Source organism: Siphateles boraxobius, unplaced genomic scaffold, assembly GCF_051911475.1.
Source record: "Siphateles boraxobius isolate OS27281-9 unplaced genomic scaffold, OSU_SipBor_1 68, whole genome shotgun sequence".
Lineage (NCBI taxonomy): Eukaryota > Metazoa > Chordata > Actinopteri > Cypriniformes > Leuciscidae > Siphateles > Siphateles boraxobius.
In genome coordinates this window covers 9,712,473-9,736,157 of record NW_027509195.1, presented here as the reverse complement: position 1 = coordinate 9,736,157, position 23,685 = coordinate 9,712,473, and the positions used below count along the sequence as shown (strand labels likewise).

The 23,685-nt window shown below is 37.1% G+C and overlaps 2 protein-coding genes across 2 annotated transcripts; both read right to left on the bottom strand.

Annotated features, from left to right (window-relative positions):
• Positions 1–1,355: 1,355 nt before the first annotated feature.
• On the bottom strand, positions 1,356–10,155 carry dhrs3a (dehydrogenase/reductase (SDR family) member 3a). The gene is made up of 6 exons (XM_077214569.1): positions 9,276–10,155; positions 5,958–6,101; positions 4,231–4,350; positions 3,238–3,476; positions 3,035–3,160; positions 1,356–2,267 (listed from the first exon to the last, which is right to left on the bottom strand). The coding sequence occupies exons 1-6, from the start codon at positions 9,468–9,470 to the stop codon at positions 2,183–2,185; spliced, it is 909 nt and encodes a 302-aa protein (XP_077070684.1). The 5' UTR covers positions 9,471–10,155; the 3' UTR covers positions 1,356–2,182.
• Positions 10,156–10,808: 653 nt separating this feature from the next.
• Positions 10,809–23,042, bottom strand: igsf21b (immunoglobin superfamily, member 21b). Its single transcript, XM_077214566.1, has 10 exons — positions 22,745–23,042; positions 19,745–19,857; positions 18,905–19,026; positions 18,668–18,786; positions 17,568–17,683; positions 16,951–17,431; positions 15,442–15,542; positions 14,394–14,586; positions 11,671–11,709; positions 10,809–11,583 (listed from the first exon to the last, which is right to left on the bottom strand). Exons 1-10 carry the CDS (start codon positions 22,812–22,814, stop codon positions 11,507–11,509), a joined length of 1,431 nt encoding a protein of 476 aa, XP_077070681.1. The 5' UTR covers positions 22,815–23,042; the 3' UTR covers positions 10,809–11,506.
• Positions 23,043–23,685: the final 643 nt, after the last annotated feature.

Below are 23,685 nucleotides of genomic sequence, written 5' to 3'. Positions count from 1 at the left end.
AGGAACTCATTAAAAATTGGAATCGCCTTTCAAACCGCCTTATATGTTTTTTTTTTTTAGCTCTCCAGACTTTCAAAAACCCATCTGGATAAAATATGGATAAGCAAAAAAATATGATTTTTGCTGGTAGTCTGAACATGGCCTTAGTATAGCCTATTCTTCTTGTTGACTGACAGTGTGATGTCAGATCAAAGGTCTTTCCCTTAAGGGTGACACACTCATTAGTTAAAGATGGAATGGCTCTGGCCACGCAACCCATAATTCAGTATTGCTAAAACTATAGGAACAACAATGCTAGTGCTAACATTGAGCATGAGTTACCATGTGCCCTATCAATACTCTTAGTACCCAGTTCTACTTTTCCACCTGTGCTTGGTCACATTAAGCTGCTCTTTTCTCTGGGTAAAGGGTTCATCACAGGGTGAGCTGTCTGTCCAACAGCCTACTCAGATTTATCTACTATTTGGCTAACCTTGCTCTGAACTCACCCCCTGAGATTTGAGCTGACTTCTCCAACACACATGCACTCCATGACACAGTTTCATGTCCTGATCCCATTCTCAACAGTGTCCATCATTGCGGTTAGACATGCCAAACCTAATTCTTCAGTTTTTGTCGTTCGGGGTATACAACATTTTTGGTGATTATTCCCCCAGCCCCATATATTATTTATTTTATATAGTTTATCAAAAAGCAACCTTTTCTTTCAGTCACAAAATAACAATTGAATGTGTAGAATGAAGAATGTGATGTGAATTGGCAATCACATAATTGCAATAGCTGCTTGTGCCCGTTGTATGTCAGTTTCAGTCCCAAGTGTGCTTTGATACCACTCTATTGTCTTATAATACCGCAGCAGGGATGCACCGCATGGAAAGAATTTGAAGTAGAGACGGCGAAAGTAAAAACATCTGCCTGTAGATTTGATTTTATGAGGTTACAGGGTCTTAGATCTCGCATCCAAATTGGCAAATCGAGGCGTAGGAGAAAATTGTCAACAGGCGCTGAATTACCTACCCATCTGTTTGGTGCGATACAGCTGTATCAAAAGCAAACATCAGTTATTCAGCTAGGTGTGAGTGACAAATCTGAACAAAATGACATGTTCTGGATTTGTCTATTAGCCTTCCAGTGGCTGACCCCTCTTCAGTGTGCTTTCCTGTTAAGTGGAGTTATAGTGTTATGACAACCCTGCCTAGCGCACAATGAGCTCATGATTGGCTGGTCTACAGCGGTGGAATGCTGACCATGAAATGCCTGTGAGTTTTGGCAGAGACAGAACAAGCACTCTGCCAGGGACCGACACTTCCCTGTTTTCAAACCCACATGAACACCCACAAAATAACACTCACGGGTTTTTTTTAAGATCAAATACTGTTTATTTGAAGTTGACCTTAATATGAAGGTAGACATGCTGGAATTACTTTAAACATGTCCCATACGGCAAAAAAACAAATAATTTTTCTGTTCTAAATATATTTCAAATATATGCTAAATACATGAGGTAAACGGCACCGCTTAAGGACAAATATTTTTCAAATTCAAAATACAATTTTATTTAAACCAAAATAATTTCCAAAATGTATTTCAATGTGCAAGAAAATACATTTACAATTTGGAAATAAATTTTGAGTAAATGTAAAAATGTATTTTTAAAAAATGTTTTGTACAATATTAATACACAGTATTTAGATTGAAAAATAAAAAGCGGCCAATAACTAAAACGTACTGAAATTATATATTTATTTTTTAACATCTATATTAGCAATTTATTTTGAAATATATATAAGAATATGTATTTACCGTACATGTGTTGTTACAAAAAATTTTCTTAAAATTAGTGGAAATCTATGAAACTCCCAAAGGCAACATTACAAGATCAAAAAACCCTGATGAGCATTCTAAGAATCATTTCTTTCTTAACTCTATCAGTCTGTGCTCTGCGTTATCACAATATCCAAGGAACACTTTCTCCTACATGCCTGTGTGCAGTCCAGTATAGGGCAACCAAATCCAAATTCATCTACGTAAGACTCGCAGACATAGTTCTTGGGAAAACAAGCCATCTTGAGACGCTGTTCCCAGTGACCCCAAAGCAATAGATTGATGTTCCTGGTCATAGTCCTGGCTTTGCATGAAAAATTGGTTTTGATAATTTTTCACAGTCAAGCTGTTCCTGAGTTTAAGTCCGTCCTTTGAATGTGTTCATGCAGGTGTAGCTTCCTGAAAACTTGTGGATCTCTTCCAAGGCAGACTGTGGCAAAAGGCTGAGAAGAAAGAAGAAGAAAAAAAAAGTTATTTGCTAAATATAAAATTGTAGAATTACGTAATAAAGTGGGGTGGAAAGTAAGACCGCATTTGCCTGAGAGCTAGATATATTTCTGCGATATAGACTGTATGTAGCCCCGCCACTTTTCGCCACATTGTGTTCTTTCTTCCGGTTTGTATTTCCACAGCATGAAGGTAAGATCTTACGGATTTATGAATGAATTGCTTGTTTTTAAATCTTCCCAGTCTGCTGACATTTATGACATCCGCTTCAAACATAACAATGCTCATGGTAACTTTCAATAACTTAACAAGTAAATCCACTTCACCAGCTAATTACTGTTCGATAGCGATGCCATAGAAATATAGAGATTCCGCAAAAAACAGAAGTTCAAAGACAAAAATCTAAAGATGGCATGTTTCTATGGCGCATAAGATCTATAAAATGTATACATTCCATGTTGTAATAAACTTTTAAATAAACAGAAATTATTTTTTAAAAATATTTATTTTTTTGCCATTTTTGCCTTTATTCAGATAGAAAATTGTGGGACGGGTTTGGGATTCGAACTCGGGTCGCCCGAAGCACAATTGAGCTACATGACGCCCATCCCCACAAGGCTATCAGCTCCGACATAATATAATTAAATAATATAATAAAAGTCATTATATAACAATACATTTGAATTAATTATGATTAAGAATAATGTTATGTATATGACAAAGTGTTATTCTGCTCTGATTCCTACAACAGTGACAGTCTCACCTCTTAAGGATGACAAGAAAGTGCATGGTCCATGGCAGGACAACGAAGGCAGTGTTGGTCCTAACTGCATCCACAGTGCGCTCAGCCACCATCTCAGGATTCAGAGGAGGAAACAGCTTAGGGAACCTAAGAGGAGCTTTCATGAATTATGGAGCGCTTGAATTCCAGCTAGGTCTTGTTTATCAGCGGCAGCAGCTCATTACCTCACTCTCATGCCCTGGAACATCTCTGTGTCCGTATGGAAGGGAAGCACTGTGCTACAGCCCACTCCAGGGCAGTCCAGCAGGCCTAGCGTCAGGCTTTCCATGAAGGCATAAGAAGAGGCCTTGGACGTGCAGTAGTCGATGGCTCCGGGGATGGAGGACAGGGAGAGAATGGAGTTAATGCACACCACGTGGCCGTTGCACAGCTCCAGCATGCGAGGCAGAAATGCTTTCGTGGTCTGTGGGGGAGACAGACACAATTACGCATTGTTCTGTTCCCTCAACCATTTTCTGGAAAATCCAACAATAACAATGACAGCTTCAGAGCTTCGGGGTCAAGAATGTGTTAATTGTCTAGGATTCTCTAAGGCTACCTTTGGTGAAAGTCAACAAGCATATTTTGTCCGGCTCAGCAGAAATATGACCCCGCGTTCAGTGTTTGATCTGATGGCTTCTATGCAAAACTCTATTTAAAACTGGCATTCTGCAAACGCCATGTGTTTGAAATTAGAGCAACAATATATTACAGCAATCCTCAGCGTGAGCTACTACTGCAGCTGAAGCTTTAGATGATCGGCTCTTGCTCTCATTGAATATGTCCTAAAACGCACGACTGTGTAGCCTAGATCTTCCAAACAGTGCATTTCCTTTGAAATATTTAACTTTCACTTTTCCCCTAGTTATTTTAGAATCATTCCTTTGCTTTTGTGTGTGAATATCTCTTGTAGTTTTGTCTCTGACTGTTCTATGTGAGGAATGTTGTTACTTTTTCTCTCTTGGCAAAAACACACTTAAATGATGAGGAACGCTTCCAAGAATTACAGCATGCCAAGTGACTTAACGTTAAGTAACTGAAAAATGTTCTGCAAAACACAAAGGAGTATCTAGAGTTCATGTTAGGTTCAAAGCGTGGTTACAGTAGTATGGCTGCGCTATAATAAATTGACAGTCATGAGAGCAGCGAGTAAGTCAAGAAATGTATTAGTCTCTTACCCAGAACTGTCCAAGTGTGTTTATGTGCTGGGTCTTCAGGAGTGCGTCATCGTCACTGTCCATTAGACTTTTCCCATGAACAACAGCTGCGTTATTGACTAGAATGGTGACATCCCCAACCTGTGTGAGACCACATTGCAAAATTCATTCTGTGGACGAGTAAAATTAACATTTTATTTCTGTTACAAGGAAAAGGAATGGAGAGAAAAATATAATAAAATAAAAAATATATAATAATAATAATAATAATGTAAATAAATGTAAATAATATAAAATAATATAAGTCAAGAAATTGTTTATTAAAATCTAGGAATAACATGGTATCACAATAGATACAAAAGCAGAAACAAATATAATAAAATAAAATAAATAATAACAACAACAATAGTAAAAACAAAAAGAGTATAATATAATAATATATGTAAATAATATAAAATAATATAAGTCAAGAAATTGTTTATTAAAATCTAGGAATAACATGGTATCATAATAGATACAAAAGCAGAAACAAATATAATAAAATAAATAATAACAACAACAATAGTAATAAACAAAAAGAGTGTAATATAATAATATAAATAGGGCATTCCTTTTTAATTTTAGGAAACAACATTGTACCACAAATTAGATACCAAAGCAGAGAAAAATATAATAAAATGTTTTTAAAAAATCAAACAAAATAATATTAATAATAAACATTATATAATATAAAATAAGGCAATTGCTTAATTTAGGAAACAGCATGATACCACAACAGACACCAAAGCATAGAAGAAGAAAAACATCATAATAATATAAATGTGAATAATATAATATAAAATAACTATTTAATTTAAACATCATAAACAGGGGTCCCTTGCAAGTTGGAGATCATTATTTATGGAGGTCTTTGGCATCTTATTATTATTAAATATCAACATATTTGAAAATACCTAGCCTAGCCCCTCGTGGCCACAAAGGGAGCAGTAGTGACAGTGTTGCCAGACGTACGATAATTGTTGTATTTGTACGATAATTTTGACCTCTGTACAATGTACGATCAATAATGAAAAAAATCCCATAATGTACAATAATTTCAGAATTGTGTGACACTTCAAATGATGGTCATTGTAGGGCTGCTATACTCATTGATGTAGCTATGGATTCTACGTCTACCGTGAGAAGAACGTGGTGTTACGCATGTCTTCCATCTCATCTCATGTTATTTCTTCTCAGCCAATCATTGTGGAGAATAACTCTCTCATGAGCACAAGTTAATGTTCTTTTTGTATATTGTATACAAAGTTGTATATCATTAACATGTCATCTCTGTATGTATTGCAAGAAGAAAAAGTAAAAAAAAAAAAAGAGTAAAAAAAGTTTTTAAAAAATTAAGTTAACGTTCCTTCCGCGGCGCTTAGGTCAGTTTTTTCCAAGCTGAGGTCGATATTTTACCAATAAAGTCATTTTCAAGTTAGCTGTAATCTGTACGTTCGACTCGTGTACGTTAATTCCCTTCCAAAAATACGATAATTTTTAGTGTCTGGTAGGCCTACAATACTTGTACATTTCCAATCTGGCAACACTGACTAGTGACTAGTGAAACCTAAAATGACAAATGAGACACTACGGTCTTGTGGATCGACGTATCTGAGCAAAAGCCACAAGACTAGCTGTTTGAGACAGGGTTATTCCCTATAAAGTCATTTTAGAGCTCTTGAAAGAAGACATGCAGAGTGTAAGTCTACCTTTTCCCTGAGCACTTTGGCCTGCTGGTACACCTCCTCTCTGTTGCCCACGTCACACACAAAGTAATGACACTCTGTTCCAGTCATAGAGATCTCCTCACAGGTCTCTTTTAAACATTTCTCTGTGCGGCCCCACAAGATCACCTGAGGGAGGAAAGACATGATTGGTTTAAAGCAAATTCAGAACATCATGTACACTTTCCAAGACAGGAAGTGGAATTTTTACATTGTGAGATGATGGACAACACTCTCCAACTCTATGATGCATTATGCATGATTGCTACACATTGATGTATGTACAGGCTGAGTTCTCTAAGGAGTTACTGAATAAAGTATTTCCTTATCGTATTATTGTACACAAGGTTTAGGGAGAGCCAGTGAGAGTGATAGAGGACAGGGTCAGGCTGTATAGGTCGGTTCACTCTCTGGCTATTAGATCCATCACTCAGCAAGGTCAGCAAGAGGTAATGCACACAAGCATGAGCCCGTCCCCTCCCCATCCTGCCAATCTCAATCTACCTCATAAACAAACATACACACATAAAACGGTCACATTTTCTGACCTTCTGAGGAACCCTTTAGTGTGGGGAAATCTCACAAAACCTGTCAAGAACATGTCCGGGCCACACCAGAAGTAGAAAAAAGTTCTTAAAGAAATGATCTACCATTAGGTTTTTTTTGCATTGTGACAGTACATTCCAAACATATTATCACTATTGTTATGTGAAATTCTCATTACAATTTAATAATATATAACGTTTTGCATTACAGTAAAATACTTCTGCACATTTGAATTGTATTGCAGTAATAAAATAAAATAAAATAAAATGCAAAAATAAAACCCATCCATAGGGTTTTCCTTTCTATGGCCTGATATGCTGGGATAGATTCCATCATCCCCACAACCCAACATAGGACAAGCAGTTTGGAGAATGGATTGGATTGGATTAAATGAAAAATAAATATATAGCCTAAAATACAAAAAATTCAATAAAATAAAAAATATTGTCACAATGAAATTAAAAATGGCTGAATTTCTTTATACAAAATATTATTGTATGAGCGAGAGAGAGAAAGAGAGAGAGAGAGCGCGAGAGAGAGAGAGAGAGAGAGAGAGAGAGAGAGAGAGAGAGAGAGAGAGAGAGAGTAAAATAAAAGCAAGCAACAGATGTGCTGAGTGACATACTGCCTGACTCATGTCCCACCAATGTCACAAACAGCACATGGTAAGTGTCCCATTATCAGTAAAAGTTCAAGCAACAGAGCCACCGGGAGACATAAGGAGGGGCAGCTTAACGCCCCCCTCATTAGTGCTGGCCCAGTGGGGTCAGGCAGGGGCCAAAGCACAGCGGGAGTATGAAAAGGACCAGCCTCTATACACCTTTACCTTCCCATCTTTATCATTTAGCCTACATAAACTTTGTAGAATTGATGAACTTCACACAGGTAGTGAATCAACACTGAACTGACTTCAGCTGAATAATGACACTATTGTCTTTTACAGCAGAATGGAATTCTGTTGTTTACATCATTGATCATTGTTTTCCTGTTTATCACTGTGAAGCTGCTTTGAAACAATCTGTATTGTATAAAGCGCTATATAAATAAATGTGACTGACTAGAACTTCATAACTAATGTATGTTTCGCCATGTTTTTATGCTGTCAACTCATAGACTAATGCAGTAATTACAAGAAAAACATTTTCATCCTATTTAAATCCACTCACCAGGGAACTAAAAGTTAAATACTACATAAGTAATCAATATATCAATATATAATTGAGGGGCCCTGACTTGTGTCTGCTTGACTTGACTTTCATACACAGCATCGGCTCTTTTGGCTTTCCATTTGATTCCTTTCCTCTGGGATTCAGCCGTAAGAAGCCCACACAATAACACAAATGACATCATCAGCCCTGCTCTGCTAAATCTGGCTGACCTGCCAATGAACTTGGTTGTGGTAACCAATCTGCAAGGTGCTTCTCTGCCTACTACACCCCCTTGCAAACGATCCATTCACACACCTACACATGTTGGGCACACATTCACACACATGAATGCTCTCACACGCACACTAGCAGCTATTCCTGACACTTGATGCTCGTACTTTAGTGCTATTGAGGTATTATTCTTATAATGAGTTTTTATATTCATTGCCAATAATCATAATAAATAGCATGATATTTCAGTCACCCCCCCCCCCCCCCCAACTTTTTTCTGAACTTCCCTGGAAGGTTAAAGAGTCACACATGATTTGAGTTCAACAAAACAGCCTTGCCTGTCAGCAGCCCATTGTTGGGCATTTGTAAAGACATAAAGGCTTAGGAAACACCTGTGTTTGTGCGCAGGAGGAATATGAAACAGAACTTAAGGCTTCACATGGGGGCAGCTACAGGTCAATGTACCTTCTGTTGACTACACTGACTAAAACACACACACACACACACACACACACACACACACACAACACACACACACACTGTCTGTGCCCCATCAGAACAAACTCCACCATTCAAAGCCTAGGCCTGTTTGCATAGCCAAAAAGGTGAGCAAATCAGGTTAACACAACCCTCAATGATCCTGTTTGATTGTCAGTAGCCTAATGCTGAAATGCTAAAGATACCAACCAATAATGTTGTAGTAAACAAGTCCTACTCACATTTGGCACTTTTACAGCTTATTCCTTTTCCATTTTCTTTCCTCATTTTTAGAAATTATTTGTACTTTATTTTAGGAGTGCTGTCTATTTTAATTTATTATTTAATCTGTCTAAAACTGAGCACAAACCAGCGCATATTCTCACCTGCTGTCGCCTAAATAAACGCTAACAAACAGAAGTGGCGTTCGCGTTCGCCATAGGAGGTTACCATAGCAACAGTGCGCTGCCCAGGCGCTTTCTTTACGATCAGTGTCAGAGTTACACATAATTATAAAGTATGACAACAAGTAGCTTCATAATGTATAATTTTATTAAATATCTGCAGATATATCACACAGCTTTAGAGTTTTACTTAAGAAATCTTTTTTTTCAGATAATTGCAGTATTAGAATGTGCGTTGCGATAGAAGAACTTCAGATTGCTAATTGGAAATTATGCAATCATTTGAATTAAAAAATTTTTTAAAAGGCACATTTCTGAAATACCTTTCAAGTAGGCTATAGGCGATACTTGGAAGTCATTGTATAACTTGCACACAGCAAGACCAAACAGCACTCAAAAATATTTTTAGTCTATTACTAAAGCAAAATGAGTAGTTACATAATAAAGAATTGCATTACATTGAATAAAAACGCTAACACCGCAGGCAGAAGCTTTACCTTTCTTGCTCCTTGCTTGGCAAACTCTTTAGCCAGGTGACGGCCAATTCCTCTTCCACCTCCAGTGATAAGGACCACATCGGTGCCCAGATCTCTGCGCTTCTGGTGCGCGAAGAAGCGCACGATCGCCCTCAATAAGCACAAGAAAATCTGGAAAGGAAAAAGCAACGCGCATCCCAGCACCTTCATCTCCATCACACAGTCCACGCTTTTCTACCGAGTTGAGTTCTATCGAGTAAAACGAGCTCGTGCGTCGGGAGTGTGTTTGTAACTTGTCAGCTGTCAAAAGGCACGCTGGAGTTCTCTGAGAAACTGGAAATGCGTCCTGCTCTCCTGGTCTGAAAGAAGCTGTCCCTTAAAGTGCGAGTAGGTCTAATAGAGGACCTCAGCGTGCCAAGTGTCTTACCTATCTAGGAATGAAGAACTGTCACATGTGAGACGACTCTCTCTCTCTCTTTCTCCCCCTCACTCACAACGCGTCTCCGTGCGCTTTAGGCTATCTCAAGAGGCGGGACGGGAGTCTTGCAAGTGTCGTACGAAGATTGAGAGATCATTTGTGAAACATTTATTTATAATTTATGCGGCACTCTTGTCCTCTCATTATAAGAGAAGTCATGCTGATCACTGTTACTGACTTAAAGGGGTTCATCGTGAGCGCCGCTGGGAGACTCATTAGTAATGCGCATCTATTTTCTCATCCAATTCTTCTAACACGCTGGACGTTTTGAGGAAAGACAACGCGGCATTTATTTAAAAAACTCTAAAACGGAAGAACTGTGATTCAGAAGGGTAGCCTATTTAAGCATTAGGCTAGGCCTATCCCACGAGCAAATTTTAATGCTGCCTTCAACGAGCACGACTGACCAAACCGAGTTGTGATGACGTGAAATATGGTTCAACTTGGTTGTGAATGGTTATTAGCTAAGCAAAACTTATAAACAACACATTTAAAGTTTGTTCAAATTTAAAGCCCACCTTTCATGGTTGCCTTAACAAACAATATTTTAGGCATGATATCTAACAAAAACATTAATGGATATAATTATAATTAATTGGATATAATTGTATATGAACACAATTGGATATAAATCCAAATAAGGCCACTATAAAATAAATGTAAGATATAATACAATTTCAGAAAACATAGCTATGTAGCCTATTTCCGAAATAAATGCATGACTTTTCCATTTCCTCACTCACTAGCTAGTAGCAAACACGCTCCAAGGTATCGTGTGTATTTAGTGCGCAAAACACTCTGGGAACGCCGGTTGGCCAATCGAACTCGAGCTCAGATAGTCCCAACGTTTAATTCTAAATTAGATTTGCCGCGTTCCAAGCTGACGTAAAATGACTAGACGTGCTAAGCTTCTTGATAACCAGAATCGTTAAGTTAGGTCAGAATGATGTAAGAATTTTGTCAAATATTATGTAAGAATTAATTGGACTGTTGACTTAAAATGGAAAAAAACATATAAAATTTTAAGCCATATGATTTGCATTTTGTATGGACTTCAGCAGAAAAAAAAGCAAGGGGATTTTTAAAGTTTGACTTTATTCTTTATCAAGTTTTGCAATAGCAAACAAACGAACACACCTTGTTCGTTGAGTATTCTGTATAGAAACAATGACATTTCGCTAGAATGGATTACATAACTGTTTCAGGAACACCTCAGTGAACACCAGTCTAAGGGTTTATTGACTTTTTTATGTAGTATAAAAAGGTGTTCGGTCTTTAGATCTACACTGTCATCTAGAGGTCTTATGCAGTAGGTGAATCTGATCCTCAAATTTCAATAGCTTCAGCTATGAAAGCAATTGAGTGATTTTATTTTGCACTCAACAGCTCGGGTATATTAAGGAACAACATAAATGAAATGACATTACATTAAGCTGTTTAGAATAATGAAAGCTGTAATGTATGTCCAGGATTATCTGTATGTGGGCCGACCCATTCCTCTTCACTCTAATCCTTTTCTGCAAAGCAGCTGGGCACAAATGCAATGTAGAAAATAAAGTCAAAGCACGAATATGCCACTGTATTGTTAGCTGAACTGTAGTCACATGGATGGGGTGGTCCGGGTGGGTTGAGCTCATCGTTCTGATTCTGAGCACATATTTCTCTGCTGCAATCTCAGTCCTGGATTATAGTGTAACTGCTGGACAGCAAAAGAGATGGCAGAGGAGCTGACAGTATCATAGAGGGTACTAATGAAAAGCGCATCCCATAGTGCTCATGTTAACTCAAGAGTCAATGACCACAGCAACATCATCAGTGAGGGTCCAAGCATGTCTCCGGAAGAATTGGGAACTGAAAATTATTCAACAATCATTGTGAGAAATTAAAGTCTAGAAATATTGTAGGATATTTTATGTGTAGGATGCTTTTGTTCCTTACGGTTCAGATGTTTAGTCTTCTTCTTGATCCTGGGATTTTCTGTTCACACAAATTTTTTTTTAGCTTTAGTTAAAACATAAATTGTATCAAAAAACAGAAATATGTAACCTTAGTATTTTTGTTATGTTGAACTTGCTGATATTCTGGTCATCATGAACCTATACTGACACCTAGTGGTGTGGATGCACCATCACACAAAAGTAAGTTATCAGTTACTGATGCTTATGAAGACTTAGGCTACGTCCGAAATTGCATATTCTCTTGAGTAGGTACTTATTTTGAATTGACCGCTAAAAAAGTATGTTCTATGTAGTATGAATGTATGCAGTATGAATGTAATGTGGACATACTACATTCGCCATGTTGCCCTTATCCTACCAGCGTCAGTTACGTAGCTTCACTGTCATTCATAAATTCTCTCCCGTGGCCTAATGGAATAGTAAAGTGTAATCGTATGCACATCTCAGAATCTCGCCGGAAGAAGTAGGTCATCAGGGTACTTTTTGCCTACTCTTTTATGTGTAATGTGAATTCAGACACTTCTTTTGTCACATAGCCTACTGTTTTTCACGTACTATATAGTAGGGAAGTATGCGATTTCGGATGCACCCATGCTCTACTTGCATTCGGCCATGATTAAAGCAAAAATCTGCAAGCAAAAATGTCCAAAAACAGTTAGGATATCACAATTTGTGTAGTATTTGTTGGTCATGTGATCTCAACATTGCAGCTGCCATGTGGCTACTGGCTACCCGCTCCATGTAAAATAAAACAGCATTTGTTAAAGCTCCAGTAGGTAACTTATGTAAACAAATATTGTGCTAAAACTGTCATTATGTCCTGACAGTACAATATGAGACAGATAATCTGTGAAAAAATCAAGCTCCTCTGGCTCCTCCCTGTGGTCCCATTGCCATTTGCAGAAATACACCGCTCCCGGTCAGAAACAACCAATCAGAGCCAGGAGGAATGTCTTAGCAGTGTCAATCACGATCGTGTACACGCTGATCACCCCTCTCTTGCACAGCGCGAGCGCGTACCGTCGTTTGTGACTCTCCCATTCAACGAACGAAATGACTCGAAAAAAGATTTGTTCATTTTGAACGAGTCTTTTTCAGAGTCATTTCCTTCATTCAACGAACGGAATGACTCGAAAAAAGATTTGTTCATTTTGATGAACGAGTTCGAACGGGATCACGAACGTGCATCACAGAACAGAGCAAGGCGAGCATTTGTGCTTATAAAACTTAACGTTTTTTATTTATTTTTGAAATGACCGATCGTTTCGCTAGATAAGACCCTTATTCATCGTCTGGTATCGTTTAAAGCCCTTTGAAGCTGCGCTGAAACTGTCATTTGGTCCTTGAAACGTTTGTTTCCTATTGAAGTCCATTATATGGAGAAAAGGCCTGGAATGTTTTCATCAACCTTAATTTCTTTTCGACTGAAGAAAGAAAGACGTGGACATCTTGGATGACATGGGGGTGAGTAAATTATCAGCAAAAGTTTTTATCTTACTAGCTATTTATAACTTATAGAAAGAGTGCACCGTTATAAAGTTACATGTATTGCAAAATACATAATGATTTGAAGACCAAGTTTGTAGTCAAAGTATGGGCAGGCCATAGTCAATGTAAAGCATATTGTTGATGTTTCGTCCCTATTAGTGAATGTTCCATAACTGTTTATAATCCGCCGTCATCGATGGTCCTGCTTACTAGCCTGCGCGTTCACGGCAGGCTCTGCTGTGGGGGAGGAGCTGTGGAGGGAGGGCTGTAGCGCAGCAGAGAGCAAGGGGGTTGGACCTGTAAGTTGTGCTTGTTCAAATTTTCAGGCTAAGTCAACATTTTCTCAAAACTTCCTACTGCAGCTTTAAAATCGACAAAAAAAGAAAAGAAAGTTGCTTTCCCTATTGTTACGTATATTCGAGTGAAACGGCTTTTCAGATGAGAAAAGACTTGACTATATTAATTGGGAATTGATTGGATTGTTGTCGTTTGCTATTTCTGCGGTCTCGTATGAGTGACATGTTGTCCCGCCCTCGCGCAAGTAAACGCCATCAGAGAAGAGATTAAAGATTACGACGGCAGATAAATAAATAAAATAATAATTATGAAATGCACGGATAAATCATTTATGATATACCATTAAAAAATAAGAATTGTCGATGTCGATTTTGATTTCATGGTGACTTTAAGCTACTGATGTGACTGGAGACTTCCTTTTCTTCAGTGAGTGTACACGATTTTAAACATATTTTTAAAAATGCCATAATTTTCTTTATGTACAAAACTTTTAATGAGGAAAAACATTACTGAGTACAACTTTAAGTCAGTAAATAGTTGCATTCTTCATTTCAGTCTTAAAGATTTAATGTTATGAAAAATGTACCATAGTATTAAAAATGTACCATAGACTATGAGTCTACTGATCAAACACTTTTGGAAATAAACAGCGTACAGCGATTGAATCTCACTGAACAGTATGGTGCATTTAATTACTGAGTACAAACAAAACACGAAACAAGAAATAGGATGTTTGGGAATGGTTTGAACACTTTAAGGCATGCGAGTGCTGGATACAGAAAAAAAAAACACTCTGAGTGTCAGATGAGAATCCAGCATTGTGAAGCATACACATCTTATGTAAAAACTAAACAGTATGAGGCATCTGAGTGTTGGCTGCAGACCACTTGAATTGCTTGTGATGCGTCTGGTACTGACCAAATACTATGAGGCGGGTGTGTGTGTTGGTAGATCCCAAAGGGTTTTGGACCGTGCAGCGGTACATCGAGCCGTTGAGCTCAGCTGGGACTCTATCCAGAACCAGTACTTTACCAAATCTCTCTTCACTTCCATCCAGCAGAGGTCCTCCCACACGTGTCCATGTGAACAGAGGCTCTGGAAACACTTCATTCTGTATCACAAAGAAAAAGTCTTAATATTAATTCAACGATTAAGAAATTTAAAACATTGAACACTGAGAGTATATAGCATATTAAAGTCTGGAATTAAAGTCTGAAAAATTACAAACAAAGCTAAAATATTTATGAGAGTATCTTGGGAGACCTCTGTTTTAATTATTTATATATATTTACAAAACACCGTTGGCAGTATTCATTTGCTCATATTTTGCACTTGAAGAGAATATTAAACAATTTTCAAAAGAAGCTCTCAAAGACATTTAAGGTCTACTATAAAACATCAAAAGCAACTTAATTATTTAGTTTGACATTTCCAATTGACATTGGTAGGCATTATAATTGTTAAACATTAGCTGAAGCCAAATATACATTCCATACAACATTCCATGCATTCAAATTAGAGTAGCCATTCCGCTCATAAAAAAAAATTAAAATAAACAATCACTGAGATTTGGTAATGCTGCTTTTAGTCGCTACGCTCCTCGTCTCTGGAATAACCTTCCAGAAGAAGTAAGACGTGCTGAAAATATAAATAGTTTTAAGTCTAAATTAAAAAAATATCTCTTTAGTCTGGCCTTCCTATAATATTACATAATGTTTGTAATTTAATGTAGTTTTATTATTTTAATAAATATTTATACATTATTATTTTATTTTTGTATTTTACCTGTATTTGTATTTTCTTTAAATTTTTGTGGCTGTACAGCACTTTGAACTGCATTGATTTGTTTGGAAAAGTGCTATATAAATAAAATTTGCTTGCTTGCTACTGTTAAGTTGCATTATCTGCAAGTAATGTATTTGCATCACTTCATATTCTAGAAACATTTCTCCTTTTATGATTGTACCGCTTTGGGCCCCATTTGGAATCCCTCTACTTTGATGCGAACCGTGTCTCCCACTTCCGCTCTGCTTGGAGCCATCGAGAGTTTCGGACCTTTTGGAGCAGCTTGTAAACAATGAGAAATGAAAGCGTTATCATTATGTCATAGGAGGGAGTCAAGGTGTTCTATACTATTTGTATTCTACACAAATAGTACAGAATAGTACATTATATTCAGGGTATATATAATTTTCATGTTATGGCTATCATAAAACTTCTATATTATTTTGTCTCAAATAAATTACAAATAAAAGACTAAAATCAACCTTTTTGAAACAGTTTTAAAGTCAATGAAGGCATCACAACATTATATTGTACAGTATGAAAATGGATATTCATTTTTAAATTTGCTAAAGATTACATCTAAGAGTTACATTTGAAGATTAAAGGGTTAGTTCACCTAAAAATGAAAATTATCCCATAAATTACTCACCCTCAAGCCATCCTAGGTGTATATGATTTTCTTCTTTCATCCGACCACAATCGTTACATTAAAAAATATCCTTGTTCCTCCAAGCTTTATAATGGGCTGGATAGTAAGATTTTGAAGCCCAGAAAAAGGGCATCCATCCATCATAAAAGTAATTCATACGGCTCTATGGTTTGATAAAGGCCTTCTGAAGCGTGATGAAGTGATGTGTTTTTGTAAGAAAAATATCGATAGCTATGACTTTATAAACTAATCTCTAGCTTCCGATAACGTCCGTCCGTGCGTTTACGAGAGTCGAGTTATGACGTAGGATGTAGCGAAAGCTTCTAGGTGAGAGTAGACGCTTCTCGCCGTTCAAAACAAATAGGGCTGGGCAACTCAAGCTCATCCGACATTTTCTTTAAAAATGATCATTTTAGACTTCTAATTCGTGACCGGTGTTTTGTTTTGTTTTGCTCTATCCTCTGAGCTTCCGTTTTTGTCAATACGTCATGCGTCAGGTCAGAAGTCACTCATCGGCTGCAACTAGACTTGTTCACGGAAACCAGTGATTCTAGTTTATAAGTTTTAGTTATGGATATTTTTCTTTCAAAAATGCATCGCTTCGCTTCAGAAGGCCTTTATTAACCCCCTGAAGCCGTATAGATTACTTTTTATGATGGATGGATGCGCGGTTTTTGGGCTTCAAAATCTCAGTTACTATTCAATCTCATTATAAAGCTTGAAAGAACATGGATATTTTTTAATATAACTCCGATTGTGTTTGACTGAAAGAAGAAAGACATACTCACCTAGGATGGCTTGAGGGTGTAAATTATAAAATCATTTTCATTTTTGGGTGAACTAACCCTTTAATCTTCAAGTTCAACAGTTAGATGTAATCTTTAGCAAATTTTAAAATGAATATCTACCCCTAGAATAACTAACCCTTTAAGCGAGTGTTAGATGACTGCAAAGGTAATCTAAATGTAGAAATGAAAATGTCCGATATATTGTGCACCTCTCAGTAACTGTATCTGGTAATGTACATAAGCTGACACTCACAGAGCGTAACCTCTGCCTTCATGGGCATGGATAGAGCCGGATGCTTGACTTCACAGCTGAACAGAGCCTCATTGTCCAGTTGTGGGTTCAGGTGCCAGGTTAGCGTAGCTTGGACCTCCATAGTACCATCATGAAGCTCAGACTGCGTATGGTTGAAAAAGTACAGTGGACTTGAGCTCAGCACCCAGCGGGGAAACTCTCGGCTGATCACAGTCTCTGGGATGACTTCTGTGGTGGGACTGGGTTCCTCCTGGCTAGGGGCTCCAGATGTGTAGCTGCGCTGGGGCCGGTCTTTATCCAGACGCACCGGTTCGCTGTAAGGGCCCAGGAAAGAAAGAGACTTCTGCACTTTAGTATCATCCAGTTCTCGGCTGATAAGCGGTTGGTTATCCTTGGCACCAAGCAAGCCTCTGTTTTCCACTTTCTCAGAGGACGTGAAAGGATGGACTTCAATAAGTTCCCCATCCCTCTTAAAGTACACCTGAATTTGGGGGAGAAATAATTGAAAAGCATTTGAAAGGCAATGAAGCACATTTCCATTTAAATAATCTCTGCTTTATACATGTCCATCTTTTTTAAGTTTTAATTTAGAGCTGGTGTTTTTTTCTTCAACTAACCACGGGGGCAGGTTTTCCTCCAGTTACAATGCAAACAAGCGTGAAGTTTTGAGCCTCATAGCGATTGAATCGAGCTGGCTGATTTGCTGCCTCAACAGATATTGATTTTGGTGGAGCTGAGAAAAACAATTGAAAACTCATTATAAATCGATAGCACACTACAGCAACTCAAATAGATAAGGAGAGATGACAGTGCAGCATTCAAAGTAATTATTAGTATCTTTCCCTCAAGGGCTCTTTTGTGCTTCAGACCACAAGCTAGGAGATCCTCGTTTAATGAGCTTTCAGTTTATAGGCAAAGTGCATTAGTAGGCAAGATTTATATCACAATAACCCAATCTCTTGATTTAAGCCATGTGAAATCTTTATGATGATTTCTTAGCAATTAAATGAACTCTACTTCGTGTCTCACTTACATGTCACAGCAAATTACTGTTGAAATGTATTAATTTACAAGTGCACGCAGAGGGAAATTGCATTAATACCCTGCTGAATTCCCAGATTTTCATGGGCATGAAGGCACTTGCACAGGCAAGAAGAATAAGAAGAGAGATGTGCGACTGAGAATTTGAAATATTGGTTATGGTACCACATTTGGACCACATTATAATTAAGCAAAACAAACTGCTCAATCAAAATAACCCCAGTTAATCATGAATATTCTATTATCATTATCACAATTGATTATCTTTAAAAGCACTCACTGGACTATTGTTTCAATGATTAAGGTTAAAGGGATAGTTCACGGTCCTTTACTATCCCTCATGTAGTTTCAAACCTTTCTTTCTTGTTTGGAATACTAAAGAAGATATTTTTGTTCATACAATGAATGTTCTTCAAAATAATTAGCGTTCTGCAGAAGAAAGAGTCATACATATTTATAACAACGAGAGTGAGTAAACGATTACAGAATGTTCATTTTTGGGTGAACTATTGCTTTTAAAGTCTGACTCAAAAGCAGTCAATATCAGTTATAAATGGACTTATGTTAATGCAGCCACATATTGAAGCACATATCTGCTTTTTTCTAACTATATAATCAACAATCCATCAAAGTTCTGTGAATTGACCTGTGAACGACGTTTATAACTTGAACCTACACATGACATTTAGAGTGATACTCCCAGATGCCAAGACCACCTTCTCTCGAGACGCCCTGTCATAGATCCCCACATGGCATTCATATGGTCCATCATCTTCCATCTGAACCTCAGGGAGCCTGGGAACATTGAGGAACAATCTGTCTAAACACATAACAGCAGTCACAAAAATAGCATGGTACGTGCTGAGAGGAAAGCCAAGTAATATCCACTATAAACTGAGCTCTGCTGGGTAACCTGACAGTTGACTGGTAAACAAGGTCCTCTCTTCTGCGGAAGTCCTCCATGTGAGAAAAATTGGTGTTGTACATGGCGTCGTAGGTGAAAATTTTCTGTTTTGAGGTTCCACCTTCAGTCACCTGTGAAAACAATGACAGTATTATTCTATCATGAATTGATAAGGGTAAAATTTGAGAGAAATAATTTTGTTTTTACAAATTTTTCCTGTGTATAGAGAATGCTTGATTATTTGGAATAATTTAGTTTAAAATGTCTAGCTGCCACATTTGGACTAAAATAATGCTTATAAATCTGTGGTGCCAGTTCTTGTCTCACTTTACTTTTCTCAACCATTTTCTCAATTACTGTAAACCAACTGCAGTCAAAATGATTTTATCAGATGATAAAACTATGTTTAGTTTAACCCATTTACATCCAAATTGATTTCAAATTGTCTCATTTTCAGAGGAGGAGAGAAGCAGCAAAGCTTAATTTATGTAAATAATTAAATAAATATATGATACGTGGCAAATGATGTGGCAAGAGTTTTATTTAAAATGTCAAGGAAGTGTGTTGGCATACTGATGTTTTGATTGAATGTTTTATCCATATAGCTCATCAATCCCGCCACACTGTGTGACAACAAAATGAAAACAGCTTGTCCTAAAATCACTGAGGCATTCAATCTTAATCCTGAATATATTTTCATATTTTTGACAGCTTCTGTTCTCACAACGTCAGTTTGCCAACAGAACAACAACCAAAAAGATTTTGAAAAGCAAAAAAACTAGCACACCGAAAAACAAGTGATTACATATAAGGCTTTTCATGCAAAGATGAACCTCGGACGCCACTTACCCGAAACCAAACAATCTCTCGTAAGTTGCCATCCGTCCTGAAATTGCACTTCAAAGTCACTGTGTCCCCCATAACCACAGGAGGGAGAGGCTCAATGGTGACTGTTAAATAACCTGGAAAAAGATAGCATGTGTCACTTCCTGAATGCTTTATTACATTCTCAAATTGCACAGCCCTCCTTTAAAATCCCATTCAAATTACCAGCAATGAGCCCCAGCCCCATTTTAGTGCTCTGCTCATTTCTGAAACTATTAAGTCATAAGTTAGCAAAACTGAGTGCTTTTAAAGAACCCAATATAAACCTCCCCAAGAGAGGTCATTCTGCAATGACATGACTGAAATTATAGCATATAATGAACTCTTGATCCAAGTTGTGAGAATATTTCAGATCAAAAAGCATGATTTCAAAAACCAATATGATGTTGTGAGAAGTTCATATAGTCTCAGTGCTATGTTTCATTAATGTTTAATCTCCTCACTTCAAGAAATAACAAACTTTCATCAGTGCATACCTGACAGGTGTATTATTTATCTATTATTAAACAAACTCTTCTAGTATTGTAGACAATGTTAGTATCAAACGATTAATCATCATTCAATGTAATGACATTGATCCAGAAAAATGTATCTAAACACAATATCTATATTTCCGACAGTGTTCTGTTTTACTCTAATCACTTCTATGATAAAACATTTTTTACACAAAACAAATACATTAAACTAAACACAACAAAAAAACAAAGCAAAGTAGCAAAATGTAAAGAATGAAAAATAAGTAAAACAAAGCAAAGTAAAACCAAATTAAACAAAAATGAAACACAAAAAACTAAGAAATGCAAAATACACTAAATGCTACACTACAAAACAAAATGTATAGTAACAAATCAAAGGAAAACTTAAAGAAGCAAAGTGAGACAAAACACATACACACACACAAACAACGCAAAACCAAATAGACTATAAATCAAACACCCATCTGTTTTCATCTGTCTAGATTGGATTTGAAAAGATGTTGCACACACACATTGTTCAGCGCATTACAGTATTACATAATGGCGGTCACAAGGATGGATTCTTTGTGTAGTTTGATGCTTCAAGAGCTAGAGCTACATTTCATCTCTTCAACGTCTTCCATCCATCACTGCTGCCAGAGCAGTGTCCCTGTCTTCATAAAGAGAAGGGGCTTAGTTTACAATCGTTACTCAAATATTTTAGCAACATCCGACAGAAAGCATGAAATGCCTCTGTATCCTGAACAACCGTGGAAAGCAACCGTGTCTTGCTTAATGCAGTTCCATTGAAAGAGTACAGGCATCAGAGTGGGAGGCAATCGGCCTATAATCTGTCACATATTCACTGACCTACAAAATCCCACCGCTCCACCGTATTGGCTTTTTTAACTGTGACGTCAGTGAATGGATTAAATTTTTTTTTTTCTGTGTGTTTTTCTTCTTTCCCTAATCCATGGTATTTTTCTCCATCAACCAAGTAATTCTGTAGGACGCCCCACATGCGGCACAGGACACTGTCTGGGATGTCCGGTGATCCTCAGATAGTTACTTCATCAAGCCTTTATTTATTGAGCAAATGTAACAGAGTGTCCTTTAGGAGGCTTAGTGAGTGGAGACCATGTACATTTTTAGGGTTTATGTCATTACCACTCCACATAAGCACATTTTACAGACTGAAATAATCTTGGAAATCAGAGAAAATCAATCTCTGGTCAAATGTCAAAGTTGGCTGGGAATGTTAATGGTGATGTACAGGGATTAGTTGGGTCACTGAGAAGATTTCAGTAATCTATTCGATTATATAAACATGCATTAAAGGTTAGAGTGTATTAAAGATGTCAGGTTTACCATTTGTGTTATCTATATGGAGATGATAAATGATTTGTGCAATCTAAACCTTTCAGTGATGAGAATTTATCAAAAATCATAAATGATATCCGTTAAACACCGATTGCTGTACACAATGAGGGAGACAGGTATGCCCCCTCACACACATATTCACATTAATTTTCAGTCAATATGGGTTTTTAATTACCTATTCTTAAACCTTTACATTTGGTTTGCCCCAATCTTTCACATTCAGTTACATCTTTGCTGTAAACTCATGCTCTTTAACAAACTGGTACAAGTATCAACATAATTTAAATTTACATTTAACTTCCAATTCTGTCAACTTTTCACTCCAACCCTTATTAAACAATAGCTAAGTCTGGGTATCATCATATGCACCATGAATATGATACAAAGCCTTTGCTAGAAATCAGATCTAAAGGTAAACACTTATAAGGCTTAAAGTTAAACTGCTTTCATATCATTATAAATAAAGAAACACTGCTAATGATGCTCTCCCCAAAGCCTCTGCACCTCTAATATGATCTGACCGGTGACATTAAGTGCGCGACTCAAGGGAATGAGATATGACAAGATGCTAGCCAGCATTATTGAGTTACAGCAAGGAGTTGCAATTACTAATTTTGTCCATAATAAGCACTCTTTCTCTCTTATGGATGCATAGGCATGAAATAAAATTAAAAAAACTCTAATCACCAACAAACGCAAACCTATTCATTAAATAATATTATATATTTACTCTTAATAACCTTAGATATTCCTGCATTAGGCAATTGTTCTGCAATCAATGACGTTTCATTATTTCAGAGTGCAGATAACCCCTCATAAAATGGGTCAGGACAAAAGATTAAGCTTTATCCTCAAATTAACCCATCAAAATTATTAGACAAATGCACCTGAGCGGACAAGACACCTCGATCAATACACAGAGTGGAACAAGGAGGTAAATAGTCTAGCTAGTTTGGTATTTATGACCAACTAAAATAAAATAAACTGTACGCTACAGTATTTGTTATGGACATACATGCGTTGAGTCCAAAGTGTGACTTTGACTTGTAGAAAAACAAAACAATATCAATGGCATGACTTCTCAAAACAACTGACTGCTCATATCATACATAATTCATGTAAAACTTACCTCTGACGAAATCCAGTAGGTCAGCACACAGGAGCAAAGATAAAGTAATTATACTCATCTCTTTTGTCATATTTTTAATATCACTCAATGGTTCAAGTGTGTCAGTAGCTATTCCATCTTAATATTGTGTTAATGTCATCCTCCGTACAAAATATTGAGTAACTCGTCGCGATACTCCCAGTGATTTGTCATGGTGTCCTTCTTAAGGAGCAGGAGCAGGAACACATCTCTCTGGGCTCCGACGGGTGGAGATTCACCAAAGCAACAGATTTGAAGGAATTCATTCTCTCGTGCGCGCGCCCCTGCCCCGAGCGCGCGCAGTCATTAACTCTCATACTCACATTCGCTCTTACACATAGGCTACATACACGCTCAATAACCTCGAACAATCGCTAATGAAATGACTGCCAGGAACAAACACTTATGCTATCTTATTTACGTATTAAGGTTAGTATTAAAACGCCCTTTAAAATTATATTTAATGTGTTTTATTAATTTGCACATTTTTTACGTGAAAATATTGTGGTTTACTAATCTACAAAGATTATTAACTGCACAACATAGCTACTGCTATTGCCAGCCAAATGAATGGATTGTCAGTTTTAGGCACTCACAACTTAAAAGGGTAAATGACATTTAGATACCCCCAGTGTATTGTGATTATAGAGGATCAGGTCAGACATTCTTCCATAGAAACTGGGTTATTTCTCTTCTTATATATGTGCGCTGACGAGAAGATGAAGATGAAAAACAACCCACACTGTAAAAATATTTAGTGTAAAAAATATATATAAAATGCTATGGGGAAAACCTGTTAATTGCGTACATATGACTACCATTCAAAAAATAGAATATTTGTTCTAATAATAATAATAATAATAATAATAATAGGAAGAACAAAGGATGAATTACCATAAGTCTTTAAAAAACAGTGTTCAGTA

Coding starts and splice junctions, on each gene's coding strand:
- dhrs3a (XM_077214569.1), bottom strand. CDS start 9,470: ATGGAGATGAAGGTGCTGGGATGCGCGTTGCTTTTTCCTTTCCAGATT. Junction 4,351..5,957: donor CCAAAGTGCTCAGGGAAAAG/GTAGACTTACAC, acceptor GGTCTCACACAG/GTTGGGGATGTCACCATTCT. Junction 3,477..4,230: donor ACACACTTGGACAGTTCTGG/GTAAGAGACTAA, acceptor TCTCCCCCACAG/ACCACGAAAGCATTTCTGCC.
- igsf21b (XM_077214566.1), bottom strand. CDS start 22,814: ATGACAAAAGAGATGAGTATAATTACTTTATCTTTGCTCCTGTGTGCT. Junction 17,684..18,667: donor TATCACTCTAAATGTCATGT/GTAGGTTCAAGT, acceptor TGTTTTTCTCAG/CTCCACCAAAATCAATATCT. Junction 15,543..16,950: donor GAAGGCAGAGGTTACGCTCT/GTGAGTGTCAGC, acceptor ATTGTTTACAAG/CTGCTCCAAAAGGTCCGAAA.